Source organism: Melozone crissalis, unplaced genomic scaffold (genome assembly GCF_028551555.1).
Source record: "Melozone crissalis strain CALT ecotype California unplaced genomic scaffold, PUWL_Pcris_2 ptg000029l_1, whole genome shotgun sequence".
Lineage (NCBI taxonomy): Eukaryota > Metazoa > Chordata > Aves > Passeriformes > Passerellidae > Melozone > Melozone crissalis.
This window is the reverse complement of record NW_026535807.1, coordinates 7,200,742-7,217,748: the sequence shown is the minus strand read 5'-3', so window position 1 is coordinate 7,217,748 and position 17,007 is coordinate 7,200,742. Positions and strand designations below refer to the sequence as shown.

The window sequence follows — 17,007 nt, the reverse complement described above, 5'->3', positions numbered from 1 at the left end:
GACATGAGGACACCTGGAGGGGACAATGGAGAAAGGGCACAGAGCACAAGGAGCTCCACTGACTGTGTTCAACAGGCTGAACTGCTTTGTTAAGGAGACACATCCCAGGCACCAGCAGGGAATGCCAGGGGAGCTCTGGAGCTGGGAAAAGCAAGGCTTGGTCCGGGCTGGTGACACATAGGCCAGTTGTCTAGAGGCAAATGCAACTTTGGAGAAACCCAGACTTTGTGAGGGAAATTACACATTTCAGTAGCTGAATTTTCACATTTATCATAGGAAATTGAAAAGAATTTAATCTTGGTGGCCCGCTTCATGGATCTCTTAACCTGCCTCCTTCACATCATCTCAGGGTGGGTACTCTGAAGACCTTCCTGTGGTACGTGCTGCGCTGCATAATACAAGTTATAGTAATGCTGACACATCATGGGCAATACAGCTCCAGCAGAGAGATGGCTGTGTGAGCTGGATGCTGGCAGTGGGTAGGGAAGTCTTGGGAAGAGTTGGAGGGCAGTTTCAGAAACAACACACACGTCCAAGTGAAAGAATGAAGACCCACGCATGTGTAGGGACCATACTAAGCTGGAACAGCTAAATACTCTTCTCAGAAGTCCAGGAAATCCTCTGAGTGTGACTGTATTAGCAATTTGTGGATGATGGGCAAGACCCCTGTGCAAGCACTGCAGAAAGTGTTCTTCCCCCTCCCCAGCACGGAGCTCTCTGCCAGTAAACATCACTTCTGCCATGGCTGGGATGAGTCAGCCAGGCTGTTTGTTTTCCTAGGGATGCCTGGCTCAGCCCGCGACTGGGCTCACAATAGTGTTGTTTAACCTGGTTCCACAGAAAGGAAGCAATGCTGAGTTATCCTCTGTGCCAGGGTTAAGTCTTCCCTGGCACCTCCACGTCCACATTTGAAAACAACAAGAGGTGTGACGAGGCAAAACTCTGTGGGACCTTGCACGGAATGTCCTGTAGGGAGTAAGAATCGCCCAGTGGCACATGGTGGACAGAGCAGGCTTACCACGGGCTCACAGCTCCTCCAGTCAACTCAGCACAGTGCTATCACCAACATTCCAAAGACACAGCGAAAATAGTGGGAGCTCTTTGCTGTTTTTGAGGGCGCTCTGTTTTTATACCATCATCAGGACAAAAACATGGCAAAGTAAGTCAAGAAGCACGTGAAACCAAGCATAGGTGAACACAGGCCATTATTCTGTTCCTTACAACACTGCAATGGGTGATTTGAAAGAAGATGGTTAATTGGTGATGCTCCACTCTGAAGAGGATGAGTCTTGGTGCTGAGGGGAGCTCCACCGCTCTGGTAGCTTCTAGCAAGGGCCTAAACATCTCCATAACAAGCAGAAGTGCGGCTGGTGGGTTTCTTGAAGAAAAACATTGTTAATCATTTTCAGTGATGGCCTCTCACCTCTCCATGAGTTTAGTTCAACGGCCACAGCTTTCTCACCAGGCCCAAGACTGCACAGAGACAAACCAGCAGCAAGCCAACCTCTCAGACATGCATGGATGGGGATGGTCTTCCTAGGGTCAGCCATGCGTGGGGAGCAGAAGCTGCATGCCAAAGTCACTGCCTGCCAGAGCAAGGACCTTGATGGAACCAGTGAGGAACCTGCTGCAGGTCTGACAATGCTCCCACCAAGCCTACTTGTACCACTTGGGTATCTGCAGGTAAAGTGCAGCCTTCCCCCGCCCCATCCTTACCTCAGGGGATGTCCACAACTGTTCCTCCTAGCTCTGCCTCTCCTTAGGAGGGTGACAATTCATTACTGCTAGTGGCATTTACTGGACCTCAGTCCTTCAGAGGAGACTGGCCCTTTTTGTGGTACAAGGAGCAGGGCAGGGAGAGGAGCACCATGGTGGAGGAGGACATGGAGGGCAGATTTGAGACTGACAGCCTCCTTGCCAACTGCTCAGCTGTGTTCCCAGGCTGCTGCTTTTAACAGCAAGGCACTCAGGAGCTGCAGGGACTGCACAGCTGGCAAAGGCTCTTGGCACAGCATGGTCTTTCTGCTGAAGGAACCCACCATGACATCCCAGTGCCACCCTGTGCAACAGTGGGAGGGCAGCAGGTCAGAGCCTGTCCCATGCCATGTTCAGGACATGTCCTTTGTTTCAGGATGCTCTAGAAAGGACTCATCCTGTTGTTTTCTCAAAAACTAAGAGCCTCTTCATCCTCCTCACTGAAACTGCTACAAATTAATTGCTCATTGGTTATTTGTTATTTAAGCCCTTATAGGACATAAGAGCCCCCAAGCACTGCACCCCAGCCAAAGGCTACAAGCTGTCCTGGAACGTCTCAGTGCCACTGTCCTACAGTGGGCAAAGAGCTGCAACTGCTGCTCACGGGAGTACTCAGGATGGGCATGCAACTATTGAGCATGGACAGACTGCAGCAGCACTGCAGTTATCCACACAGTCCCATCTGTTACCTGCTTGGGACCCCTGCTCATAAAGAGACACAAAGCTGGGCCACAGTCATTCCTGGTGGGACTCCATTGACATGGGAGGTGGTATCAGACAGTCATCTTTTCCCTGTTCTTTCATCCAGAAGACTCTGGAAGGCAGTGCAGGAGGCTGCAAAACACTGCTCTCTACTTCACATTCCCACACTGGAGTTTCTTTTTGCAGGAAGAAACATTTTAAACATTGCAAACAGAAATGATAAAGACAGTGCGACTGGAGAAGAACAGCAGTCAGTTCACTGCAGGCAGCCTCTCAAAAGAAAATACCTCTGGGCCAAATTCAAACCTGGTGTAAACAGAAGTCAATCTTCCAGCAACAGGGGGATTAGCCCCCAGTCACACTAGCTTTGACTTTGCTGCTTGATGTTTATATCACTAGAGACCAAAGAATATACTTGCCAGACAAGAATAGGAATCATTAAGTCTGTGGTCCAAAGTGAGGCGCTGAACCATCTCAAAGAGTGAAGCGTGGTCAAAGTTACAGGGATTGGAAGAGATAAATTCATCCATGCCATGCTTTTGAGCTCTATCTGCATCTGTTCATTTATACATATAGAGAAAGACACCATTTAGAGAGATATAAGACATTTTAGTTGACAAATATAACAGAAAAAAATATACAGTATGAAGCATGAAAGCCAAGTATCTCCTCTTCCCTCCATTGCCATTAAGTTTTCTCTTTGCAGGCTATACAGTACACTTCACTCCCATTGTCAACTTGCATCAGTTATGGACTACATTATTGTATCTAGGCAAAAGATTTTAGAATTAACATCTTGTCAACTGCTCATTATAGTGCATTTATTCTGTACTTAAAACCAGAACACAAACGTACGAATTCACTCTGCATCTTACAATAGGCTATGAGTTAACAGAATTTTGGCTCACATGAGTAAATTAGCTCCTATTTAGATAGTTGTGGTTAATTGTAATAGATTCTGCCATTCTAATGAAGTTACAGCTTTTTCCCTCTACATTTACTAGGATTTCTAGGTATCACACCAGTTACGTTGTTCTTTCTCCAAATGCCAATGTTTGTCTTCCCCACGGCAATTTTTTTTTCCTAACAGCAACTTTAAATGCTACCTCACTGAAATAAAAAGATGCTCTTTTAAGCATTGCTAAGAAGTTAAATTGATATGTAGTTTGTTGTCACAGAGGCAGTAACCCGACAGAGCGTCGGAGCTGCCAGTCATCCCGATGGAGAGACTGAATTTCCTCTGCCTAGATTACAAGCTGCCATTTTTGGGTGAATTAACAGCCTCAACGTATTCACACTTCTCTGCTTTGGGTGACGTTTATGGGCACTAACTCCTAGGGGCTAATTAATTAATCTCAACATGGTTAACTAAACTACACCGAATTCAGCAGTTGAAATGAAGCCTCCAAGCCAGCCTGGGTGCGGCCAGCCAGGACCCCGCTGGGAGCAGGTTTTGTTCTAGCAGCCGCTGGGGAATTAAAGGACACCTTTCACTTGGTTTTGTCTGTGCTCAGCTTCCTACTATATGGGTTCTTGCCAAATCCTCGACAAAGAAAATAGGATTTAAATCCTTCCCCTGTTTATAGCCTCCTAGGGGAACTGGGTGGCCTTGAAACAATGTGGCTGAAAGGACACAAAAATGCAGTTTTCCGCAGCAGGAGTATATGGTAACTGTATTTGTTTTAAAACAAAATCCCTCTTTACCAGAAAAAAAAAAACCAAAAATCCTTAATTAAAAAGAAAAAAAAAGTTTTAAATGAGAGTGAGAATGTTCTTTGATATATGTTTTTCTATTCAATATTTAGCCATGAAGGATGGTATGTCTTTCCAAATACCTCATTTGTGTCAGTGCTCTCACATAGTAATGATCATTGGTAGCAATCTTTACATTTTCTGTATAGTCTGTCGTTATCTATATACAAACTGTATAAATAACATCACTCACTGGAAAGAAATCAGACAAATTGAAACATGCAACATTTCAATTAGCTGCTAGCAATACTTAATTCAGCTGTAGCTGGCAATTTTCCTCACTACAACCCCACTGAATAAACACTGATGTTTTTCCTACAGAGGATTAATTTTTGAGGGTCTGCTCCCCTGTATGTGCTGGGGCCCTGCTGACTCCTAACCCAGCCTCTCTCGCAGGACCCAAACCCCTCCCTCTCCCTGCTGTGCATTCAGCACCAGGGCAGAAGCAGCTGCCGATGGTGCTGAGCGAGGTGGCAGCACAAGGGCAGGCTCAGGGGATGGGAACAACCTCCCTGGGGAGCACATCACCTCCACGGCACCTCTGCAGCCTCCCTGGGCACGGGATGTGAAGCCCACCCAGCCCTGTGGCCTGCAGCACAGACTGGCTCCTGTCTGTTTTGACAGCTTTCTGCCCCATTGTCTCTGTCCCTTTGGGCCAAGATGGATTTGATTGCATTCACTCCCAAAGAGTTCGGCTGTGCTGTTTTCATTCCATCCCTGGTGCCCGGAAAATGTTTTAGCAGCTATTATCAGACTATTTTTAATGGCTTGCTGCTCTGCCCGGCTCCTCGGAGTTGACTGCAAGCTGACAAATTGGCTGGAGGCCTTCATTTGCCAGTTTTGCTCAGAGATTTTATTACTTTTCAATTAGGAGCCCTGATACACTGTCAATCCTCCTGCTCAGCCAACGAGGCTCTGAGAGCCGAGTAAATCAGCTGGAAATTGGAAGAGTCCTCTAGCCCTTTAGCTGGTGAACCTTTTTGAGCATATGTGCTAGAAAGCATGTTTAAAATGAGTATTTTTCATTCCAGACTAATAAGCTTTTTCCCATATTACATTCTCTGAGCAAGGTGGGCACAGAGCAGACCTTCTGCTGGTGGGAAGCGACTGAAGCGCCGCTGGCTTCCACAGAGCTGAGGGTCTGGCTGGGCTTTTTACAATCACCCTGCCCAAGGCAGGGGCACAGACACTTCCCTGACAAGCGTGAGAACAGACACAGTGATTAAATGTCCTTCACAACTGGCCATAATCAGGGGCAATTTTACTTTCATTAAACACTTTGAAGCCACATCTTCCGTTGGGTGCCTGCTCGAAAGCTCATTTGCCCCAAATCTCTCCTCATCAGAACAACCACATGAAGAGAGAGACATCAGACATGGCACTGTGTGAGCTCAAGTGACCAGAAAAGCATTATGCACATGACTTCTGCTCAGTCAGTGATTTAAAATGTGGATTTCTGCCATGGGAAGGAGGATGAGCAGCTGCAGCTCTCCCTGCACAGCCCAGCACTGCAGCTCTTGCATGGCCAAACCATTTTGCACCAGCAGAGATGCAGGGCTGGGTGGGTGCACATCACCCACCCAGGGGACACAGCTGTCACAATGGGAACTGGAGATGTCTGTGGAGAATGGTAATACAAATGTGTATTTCTTTTAATTGGCCCATCAGCTCTGGGCCAGATGCTTAATTGGGCCAAAATTCTTAAAAATAAGGAGCAGGTTAAAGAAGTCAATCCTATACTAAACTCACCTTCCCTTAATTATTCTAAATAAACATCCCACACACTTTGCAATTATTTTTGCATTTTGATTTTTCCAATGGGCTCACTTTTAAAAATGAAATTCATTAATCAAATTATACCAAAAACATTAAACTTCGTAGGCAACACAAAAAGAACAGATCTAAATATATTATTACTCTGCTTCAAACAAATATCTGCAATTTACAATAATGCCAACATCTGCATATGAAATAAATTTTATGTTTAATCCACCTTCTTTCAAAATGGTCTATACAGTTTGAATGTGATTTTAGAGTACAAAATGAGAATTGCTAATATTCACACCCAAACTGGACAGCCAATTTTAAAGTACTTTAAATTAATTGTTTCAGTCAAATACAGCTGCTTTTTTGACCCTGCTCTGTTATTCTAGCTAAAAAGGAAGGAGAAACCAAAGAAAGAAAGTTATATGATGCTCCAGTAATTTGCAATCCCTTCCCAAGGTGCCGTGCCAAGCTCGCTGGTGTTTCTTTGTTCGGGGCCCCAGCTGAAATGCTGCTGCAGGCCCACAAAAGTTATCTTACATATTTAGACAAGCTGCACACAACTGCAGCTGAAAGGTGTTCGATGGTGGTCTCAGGAGGGAGGCTGCCAGTGGAGGGACATGGCGAGCACAGGCTCTACAAACCTTTCTTCTGCAAAACTGCAGACTCTGGCCTTTTATAGAACATTTGGTCCCCCGCATTACTGCCTTTTTTAAATACTGCTGGGTTTATTTTGTCCATTTTTATCCAGTTTGCATTTTGTGCTGACTCCATTAACTGGATTCCTGTCATACACACCCTCCCTACATGTGTTTGAAATCAGAATCTTAAAAATCTGCCAGTGTCAGGAACACAAAGATTTCACAGTAACAAGAATCAAGGAAACCAAAGGACTGTCCCACTGTTTGGTTCTCTGAGGGCTGTATTTCTCTTTATCTATCTGTTATTTAAAAAGGAAGAGACAAACCAGTCAAATCTCTCATTCTTTTTTTTTTTCTTAAATGTATTTCCCTGCTCTCTGCATTTCTTTTGCTCCAGCAATAATTTTGGCAGATTTCGCTTTGAGAGCAGTGAAGTTAATAGCGGGGGACAAGCTCCATAAAAGAATTCTTGTTATAAAAGGCTTTAGGTAGCCATTTTATTGTAAGAATTTCTTACTCCAGTTTGTTTCTTTTCATTAATGAGTGACTTTGTTTTAGTACCAAAGGCAACTGAAAATCTAGTAAATTTTACAACACATTTCCCTGTTGCAAGAAAATAAAAATCCACCAAACAAACAAAAACCCAAACAACTGTAAATTAAAAGGTGACTTTGTATCTTACTCATCTGGAAAATGTGTGCTTGTCATATCTGCTTGACATTACAAGAATGAAGATGTGGTTTGGACAGTAACAAACAATGACACTAGTCAACCTCATCAGGAGACATGAAATAAAGGAATGACAATGATTGATGGCAGCTATTCATTTACAGATATTTCTAGAAAAGTCTTTGCTGGCCTGGCTGAGCAAAGTGGGAGAACTTTTCCAGCCTGGCCAGCAATGCACCACGGCAGGTGGCTCATGGAGTGCCCACTGCAACCCACTGCCTGCCCTGAGGGGCAGCTCCTGCTCACAGACACGTTTGGGCTGTGACTTGTTAAAGAAATACCCAAGGAAGTGCCTGAAAACCCCATTTTGTTTGCCTGTGTGGAGCAAGAGACTTCACTAGCAAATACTGATGTTCTGGAGGGAGAAACACTGAATCCCTGTACCTGGATTAAAACACCAGGTGGATTGAACTGCTGGCAGTGCTGGATGGTGACTTCCCACATCCCCTCCTCACTGTGCATTGCTACCTCTGAGATGTGTGTGTTCTCAGGGCTCTGCAAACCTCCTCCCCAAATCTCCTCTCCAAACTTTCTCCCCAAATCTCCTCCCCAAACCTGCTCCCTGTGCGGAGCTGTGGCTGCTGCAGGAGCCTCAATTTGCCTCTCAGCTGCAGAGCCAAGAGCTCTTTCTTCTCCCCTTCATATTATTGCACGTTAGAAGACAGGTTTAAATATAATGGGCTGTTTATTCCTGTGGCTTATGGCTCTATCCCTGCTGCAAACAAATTCTTTTCTGCTTCAGTTAGAATTTTAATAAATTGTTATGAATGCTCCTGTAAATCACCAGACACACCAGGCACTGAATTGCAATCTAAGTTGTCTAAGGATTGGCAGTTAGATGAATAAGAATTTGTAGTATGCACTTACATAATTCCTTGTGTGGCAAGTTAAAAACACAGTTTTGGAACAGCTATTTATAATATAAAACATTGTTTCACAGCATCTTTATAACTACTTAAAATATTTTGAATTGGATGGCTGCAGAAACCTGTGAATTTGTATTTCATAAGTTAGAGTTCCAGGCTTCTTAAGAATGTAAAAGAGATTTACAGGCTAGTTTTAAATTCATGCAGGTTATGTGAGACTGATTTAACATTTTAATTCTGCATTCCTGCAATGAAGCATCTGCAAGTTGACAATACAGAAGACACAGCAGCGTTCTCATGATATCTTTAACTATCTAAAAAAGTAAAGCAATTAAAGCACAAAACTAATAATCTAATAAGATAGCGATGCATTGTAGTGCAAATACATGTAATGTTGCCAAACCCAGGTTCATTCATTCGTTCATTCATTCACTCTTTCTTTCTTTCTTTCAAAGTGGCAAAAATCTGTATTTCATTGATATTAAACTTTTGTGGGTTGTTTTTTTTGTTGCAGTAAAGCCTGATAAGAATTATCTTTGGAAATCCAAACATTTAGAAAACAAAATAAAGAAAGAAAAAAGAAAGTGTCTGCTGAGAAGGAATTCTGCCTGCTACCCAGGGGGATATTTGTACACACACGCACATACTCACACATAGGAAAAAAGAAGAAAAAAGAAATAAAAGGAGGAGGAAGGAAAAAAGGAGTCTTGTTGATGGCCAAGAGGGATGACACCGCCTGTTCCTTCTCATAATTGCATTCAGATACTCCGGATACATATTTGCCAGCTCTCATGACCCACTGATGCTATTCCCTCCTAAGGAAAGCAGGCACTCACCAGATATTACAGAAGATTTTAACACCAATAAAAGATTTTTACTGGGTGTGTTTAGGACTGAACAAACTAAGGAAAAGCTCTCTTACAGCACAGGTCTGGGCTTTTATCTTTTGCAAAGTAGGTATACCAGTGGGAAAAATTAAAATAGCAATTCCCCTGGTTTATTTTTTGACTAGCACTGCTTTGATTGGTGACTGAGACCCATGCTAAAACAATAATTTATAGTAATTTGGGGAAACAGCAGCACCATGAGAAATGCATTTACGTCAGAGAAGGCCAGCATCTCCAAATGCAGGGTGACCCAGAGAGCTGCCACTGGCTGCTGAAATCATTCCCTGCCGAGTTAATGGGAGAGGAGCTATCTAACCTCAATGATTCAGGGCTCTTTTCACAGGGCATGTGTGGAGGGGTTTCTGGGGGCCTCCTCTGGAGTCCTGCACCTTCTCTGGGTCTCTTGGGGTCTCCTGCCCTACCTTTCTATGCTTTGAGGTGTCCATGGTTAGCCCTGCACTCTGGTGTGCTGCACCAAGCTAATCATCGGCACGGAGAGAAAGGATATTGTCAGAGTGCAAAATGATCTGTTTTCAGGCAGGAAGCAGTCAACTAGATGTAATTTCCATGAAACAAAAGAAGGTATTATTTACAGTTTTATTGTGATGTTAATTACTATTTACATCTTGGAATGAAAAATAGAAATGTTAATGATTGGCTTTACTAAGAGGATCACTTGATGCCAATGTGAAAGCCAGGGAGAGAAGGCAATTATGCAAACATCACATGCATCCCAATTTCAGTATGGAAACTTACATTTCAAATCTCAATTCAGGAAAATAACATGGAAAGTTTGTACTACAAAATCTAAACATGAGAAAGATTTAAGAGAAAAAAAAAAGCACATTGCATATGTCAGATAATCTAGTCTGATTATCTGAGCTGTGCTAGCTACAGGGAAGCACTTACCCTTGAGTCCAGCTAGAAGTTAGCAGGGTAAGAAGGAACAAACCAGAATAACATAAAGACTAGCAACAAGGCTCAGGAAAGCAGACAGGAGCCCTAACCTAGCAGCTAAATATTTGGGTTCAAGCAAAGAATGAAAAAGAAACTAAAAGAAAATCAAACCAACCAAAAAGAAAACCACTTATAGCTGAAAATTTCTCAAGCAGCTCAATAAACCTCGCTACTTATTATGGGGGAACAAATCATCACAAATTCTCAAAACATCCAACTCATTGTATATGGTGTGATTAACAGTTATTAAATATAAACAGACATTACAAACTAAATATAACCACAAATGATACGTAAAACAAGTACAGACCAATCTTTCATGTTAAAAAAAAAGGGTTTCAAGAAAAAAAAATGTTGAGCACGTTTGGGAATTTTCTTTGATACATCACTAACACAGAACAAAGATTGGTGCTTTCAGACAAGTGACCACTTTTATGAAGCTTAAATATTGCCAAAAGGTGTAATATGTATTGGCAGCATTATTGACTATAATACTGTGAATGATTTCAACAGTAAACAAGAACAGTTTGGGGTTTTTTCTTTTAAAATGCGAACACTGGAGAAAAGCACAGCTTTGTGTAAATGGAGTTTTTCTTTGAAATTGTAGCAAAACAAAAAAAGCAAAACTTTTCACTCTAACAGGTATTGTTCACCCACGTAAAAGGAACTGTAAGTCATACAAAAATTAATGAATAGCAGGATCTATTTTTTCAGTACTTAAATTGCAAATAAAATAAACTCCACCCTGGTTCGGAGCTGTCTGTGTAGTTCTAAGTCAAGTGCTGCCATCGAACTGCGGATGAGAATTTGAGTGCTGCTCAAACTTTATATTTACTGAGTCAAAAGAGGCGGGAGCCAAATGGAATTTACTATTTCTCCCAAGTTTCCCAAACAGCAAGATATGTGCTTCCCAGGTTTCTGTGCCACAGACAGCTCCATGCCAGGTGCGGAGGGCTGGATTTTCTGTGCGTGTGCATGCATGCGCATGAGCCGTCTCGGACTGCTATGACATGGAAGCTGTAACAACAGTTACTCGTCAAATGGCTTAACATTTACTTCTTTGCACATCCTCATTCACCATAGCCTCTAATAAGCACAAAGAAAATAAAAAATATGACAGGTATAAAGATAAACGTACAAGAATAAAATGTCTCACAGAAGTCCTTACCTTTCTGCAGGCAAAAAAAAAAAAAAAAAAAAGCACAACCCAAACCCCAAACCAAAACACCCAAGCCAAATACAAAACCAATAACAAACCTAGACCCTTTTAAAAATGCAATACTTGGTATGTTCGGATTTCAAGACTGAAGGAGCTGAGATATGCATTTGTGCATTTAGGACTCCCCATATGTGGCATGCATGACTCACTGTTGCTTGGGATCATTTAACTGTTGTGCCCTATGACTTTTGCAATGAGCACTGCCATGTATGCATGCTGAAATATGAAAAATGAGCAGCCTTTCCTGTTGAGATGAAGGTGTATTATGGCATGTTGCCCTCTTCCTCTTGTAGGATGTGCACAAAGACCTGTCAGAGGGATCTAGATCAAAACTGGGAGGAGGAAGGAAAACCAAGGACAAAACACAGTAGCCCAGAAGATGCTCAAGTATTAAGCCATCACACTGATGGACTGATGAGCCAACTGGTCTCTCTCTCCCAGGCTTTGGCACAACACATCCAAGAGGATTTTCGAGCTCTTGCAGCAAAAAGGGGAAACTGATGCTGTGCAACTTACAGAAAAAGACATTGTGGATGGAAAGAGGGTGGTGGTGTTATAAAAAGCAAAATGATCCAGATTTGGAGCTGGTATTGGCATCAGAACAAGTGAGAGAAACTGAGGTCAGATCCTGACTCCCTCGAATGCCCTGGAGGGCCCAGGGGGTGAAATCTTGGCTGTTTTCACCAGAAGCAAGGATGAGGGAGCCCTGCCTCCTGGCAAGTGAGCGAGATGCAAAAACAAGGTCAAGCCTGTGGCACGTCTATAGCTCTGAGCACAGTCAGACTGAGTCTGGAGGACCACAAGCAGCACAAGGCTCTGATGGACATGCTGGGCTGTGCAGATGCAGAGCTGATTCCTGGGCCCAGTCACTGACTTCCCTGATCTGTGGCAAGGTTTAGGACAAGCCAGCTGTCCCTTCTCCACCCCAGGTACCCTAAGCAGAGAGGTTCAGCTCTCCCACAAACACAGGGCTTGGCTGTGCAAGCAAATCGTACACCCAAATGTCCACAGCCCCAGGCAATCCATTTTCCTCCTCAAAATCCTGGCAGATTTTGCTTATGATGTGTCTTAGAAAGCAACACCTCACCTGACCCCCCATACTGGTCTGGTGAACTGAAAACTCTGTAAATACCAGGAATTTACCTAGCAGAGAAATTCTCCGAGCTTGATGTGTGCAGGGATGGGAGAAGAGTGGAAGGAAAGGTGTTTCCTCAGTTTGATGTTCTCTGCTCTCATCCCACTCTGCAGGGATCATGCTGGGATGGACAGGAGTGCATCCCAGTGCGCCAACCCCACAACTAAGAGCAGCCTTCAGCATCACTTGTTAGGAGAGGGAGCCACGGGCAGAATCCCTCTCTTGCTCCCCCTTGCTATGCTTTGAAGGCTTTTAGCATGTGAAAAAGCAGCAGTAGAAGGACCTGTGCCTGCTGCTTCTGAGAATTCTCTGATTAAACATTCTGGGCAGAGGGACATAAATCCCTGGGAATGCTCTCAGGTCAGCACAACTCAGCCAGGCCTAGAGGCTTATCACAGCCAGTAAATGTCCCACTTGCAAGAGGCCAATTCTCACCTCCCATTTTTGGCTTTCTGAGAAGTGTCCTTCCTTGCCAACCCTTGCTGTTTACACCTTGCACCCCCAAAGTCAGTGACTGCAATGAAGAGGATGAGGATCACTGAAATGAAAACACTGACTATAGGTTACCACACTGCATCACACCACGTTTCACTTGCAGCAGCAGCAAGGCAAAGCAGAAGGGAGGCCAAAACACAGAGGCATGTGGAAGACACAAAAAAATAAAAAAGCAGCAAGCAGAGGTTTTCTGCTGTAGCACTGGTCATACAGCTGTATGTCTTGTACTGCTACTTTCTATAAATACTGACATGAAGAAGTTAAACAAATATAAAACATGGTCAAATGCTATCGATAAGGAAAGCTCAGATTTTCTGAGTTCCTTACAACAATATACTCCATAACTGCTTTACAGAGACTATTTTAAAAAGCTGAAATCTATTTTAATCAGAAGAATTCTTTAATATTTACCACTTTTCCTTATTTTACTTGTATTTAATGATAATAATTCTTAAATTTTGCTGAAACTAGCAAGAAATGCTGTATGTTACATAATAAAGGGGCTGCAGATGATTGAGACCTTCAAGAAAAATGAGTGAAGAGGCATTTATGTGGTTTATAATCAAATTAGATTTGGAAGAGAAAAGAAATTGCTCTAAATTTCAGATGAAGCAAAGTGTGTGTAACTGCATAGGACATGCAGCATAGCTACAGCTTAAAAGATGATTGCTTTAAATTCACATCTAACTGGCCTGCAAAGCAACCTGTTAAAAATACCATATGTTTTCCTACAGTTGAATATTCAACAGGAGACCTCTTTTTGTGTGTGCATTTCATACTTGCAAGATTTGCACCTGTAGTTTTGAGCACATGATGCATTTGACAGACAGCTAATGGTGCTAATGAATTGCTCTGATCTGGGTGTGCAATTTATTGTGTGGGGGTAAAACACATGTCTGTGAAAGGCAAGGTGGGTCTCAGGCTCTCAGATCCCAGTCTCTCTCCTCCATCAAGTATTGCACTTTAAAATACCCATTGACAAGTTCCCCAAGGAATTTTGTTTCTTGGGTTTGGTTCTGTCAAACACACAGGTTAACTGCTTCTGGATCTACTAATGTAAAAAGAAGCTTTATAATAATGAAAAAACATTTTGTTTTGAAATCAGAAACACATGTGTGAATATTGATTTACATCAGTGCAGAAAATCTTTCCATCAAAGACTTTGGCTGTCTAGGAGAACTTGTTTACTTACAAAATTGAGAGATTGGAGCGTCTATCTGGGGTACATTTCCTCCTTTAGCATTTAGCTTTTGCACTTGGGTAGGTGGCACAGGTTTGTGAGACTGGCCAGTGGCTCTGTACATGGCTTGGACCCACAGGATTCGGTCCTGCTCATCGTCACTCGCAAAAATCACCGTGTCTCCTTCCTTCACAGCGTTGAAGAATGTTCTGCCACCATCCAAACCTGGCAGGAAAGGAAGTGACAATGCAGTTTCACAGACTTTGAGGCCAGCCAGGAGATCTCCTCCTGTTTCCCACCCCACCACTGCTTGGGTGTTTCTTTACCCAGTCCCATGCTGCCCCCAGTTCAGTCCCCTCTCCTGCAACACAGCCCACAGGTCCCCAGGTAACCCAATTACTAAAACATGCCCCAACACACTTGGATTAATTGCTTCTCTCACCTACAGCTCCATCTGTGCAAGTTCCATGTGGGCACCACTGGAGCCCAATTAAAAATGGGGTTTCAGAGGGAGGTTCCCCATTAGTCTGAAAGCATCAGTGCTCACACTGCAGAAAAAGGTCCTTGGGTGATATCCTTATTTCTATCTTTGCCCTGATTTGGCACTCATCCTCCCATCACCCTGATATGAGAATTAAGGGAATAAACAACCTACTAAATCTTTTCTCATCCCCTCTGGGGACACCATTACCCAGAGCATGGGGAGGATCGCCATGCTTAGCAAGCTGTCCCACTGAAATAAAAGAAAAATGGTGCTTGTCCACTTGAATAAGGGTCTCAGCCACCAACAGGCACCTCCAGGTACCAGGGGCTTTCTGTCCCTGCCCCTTCCATGCACTGACACCCATCCTAGTGAGAATGGGGCAGGCAAAAATGCTCCCACAACAAAGACAAGCATAGCTGCTAGCCTTTTATTTAGGGAATATAATCTGAAGGCACAGCTTAGAACCGTTACTCAATTTGAGCATTCAGCTCACAATAAAATTCCATTGGGATTTAATTGTCTAATTCACTTAGGCTCCCCAGAAGAGAAGAGTCCTTCCTTCCTCTGGTGCAACTCCTAGCTCTGTCCCTTAGATCTGTTTATAGAAAAGCCATGCATTGCTAATGATCAATATAAACACAAACATATTTTAGAATAACGCTGATCAGAGTTCAGCAGCAGGCAGGGAGAGGAAGAGAGAGGAGCCCCTTTGGAGTGGTGAGGGAGCTGCCACCCGTACCTGGCTGCGGGTCGGTGTAGTCCACAGTGTATCCGTCGAGCTGCAGCAGCTCTTGAGGTTCTGCTTTTTTCTCCCGGTAGCTGCACATAGCAAATGTATATTGACTAACCTGAGGAAAACCACAAACCTAAGATGGCACCGGGTGACCACCACAAGGCAATCCAAAGCGCTTACAGGGTGTTTGCAGGGACGGGGGATGGCGGGGTAATTTGGATGCTCATTACCCATTAGAGAAAGAGACAGACTCAACTTCTTACCAGGCTTCTGCAAAGCCCTCTCTTAGCACACCCTCCTGCAGCACGCACCTCATTCTCCGCATCAGTACATACAGCGGTTTAATTTCCTCCAAAAGAGGAAGCTCCACGGCTTAAAACCCTCTATCATTCATCCCCAGACAAGCGCAAGAGTGACACCCTGTCACAAACAATGTGAGCTAAATTGCTAGGTGCCAGTCATATTAAAGCAATCTTAAGATGCCACTGATCTCGGCAGTTGTTGTCATCAGTGCTGTAAATGGCAGCTCTCACTCCTCTGAGGTACCATCTGCATGACACGATACATTCAATGTCAGGCTCTTGACGGAAGGCGGCTCAGCTGCGGGGCTGAGCGGGGCTCGGGATCGCCCGTGGGAGCCCATCAGGCCGCATCAGCCCCGCGCGTTCCCGCACGGCCGGCAAGGAGCTCATCCAGCCAGCGGAGGAGAGGATTCTCCGTGCCCCGGGCGAGGAACTCACAGGGAAATTTACTGTCAAATGATTTCAAATGACTTTGTTAAGGTTGTGTCACATCCTGGACGCCTGACGTAATTTTATTCGTCTGGACATTTTCTTGACCTCTGGAAGAAACTTTAAAACTCTGGTGGGTGGCAATGAATTGCGCTTGTCATTTTTTGGAAGTTGGGAGAGATCCTGAAAGATGGGAGCATGGATGGGCCGAGGGGTTTGCAGCCAAATTGCTCGGCTACAAAGACACACGCAACACTTATTTTAGTGGCATCTCTCACTAATAAAATGTAATTGATTGAAGTCGGGGGATCTGTCTATTGACACAGCATCCCTCAGACACCACTCGGTTTGCTGCTGCCCTCTATGGGCTTCTGCTCGCTGCCAGCCTGCTCCAGCAGCCCTGCCTGCACCGAGCCTTCCTCCAGGAACAGCTCCAAAAGCCACCTAAGAATAAACTCTATCATTAACACGTTTGTGGGAGTAAGACTAAAAGCGATGCTTTAAGCATCTTGCATCCTCCTTAAAACTACCAGCACTGACGGAAGATTGACAAGTAGCAGACCAATAGCAGGAGCACACCAGTGCACATTCCCTGTTCTGAACTTTGCATGCCTACCATCGTATGGGCAACACAAAAATTAAAAAGATTAACACGAAGGAATCTAAAAATAACCCAGTGCCCCTCAGCACAACATTCAGACTCCTGTGGCGTTCATTCAGTCGTACGTGCAGTATGTTGCTGCCATCTCCTGGAGAAACTCCGGAATGTGCTTTATTTACGGGAAAATCCTAGAGATCTCGTCTGAGCAGTAAGGATTCGATTTCTCTGCGTTAGACAGCCTGAGCTTCAGGGACTGCATGATAAATGCAATTCCTGAAATGAGTCAGTGCTAACCTGTGCTGACATTTATTGAGAACCTTAATACCACTAACGCTTTTTTGCTTTTCCTGTATGGTCTACAGCAACAGGTAATTCA

The 17,007-nt window shown here is 44.0% G+C and overlaps 1 protein-coding gene across 12 annotated transcripts in view; it reads right to left on the bottom strand.

Annotated features, from left to right (window-relative positions):
- Positions 1-17,007, bottom strand: part of CADPS (calcium dependent secretion activator) — a 203,760-nt gene that overhangs the window by 82,886 nt on the left and 103,867 nt on the right. For all 12 annotated transcript variants that reach the window (XM_054281013.1, XM_054281015.1, XM_054281020.1 and 9 more), the window contains exons 10-12: positions 15,306-15,414; positions 14,095-14,307; positions 2,877-3,013 (exon numbers count right to left, since the gene is read on the bottom strand). In XM_054281013.1, coding sequence (XP_054136988.1) covers positions 2,877-3,013; positions 14,095-14,307; positions 15,306-15,414 — 459 coding nt within the window. The remainder of the gene's footprint in view (positions 1-2,876; positions 3,014-14,094; positions 14,308-15,305; positions 15,415-17,007) is intronic.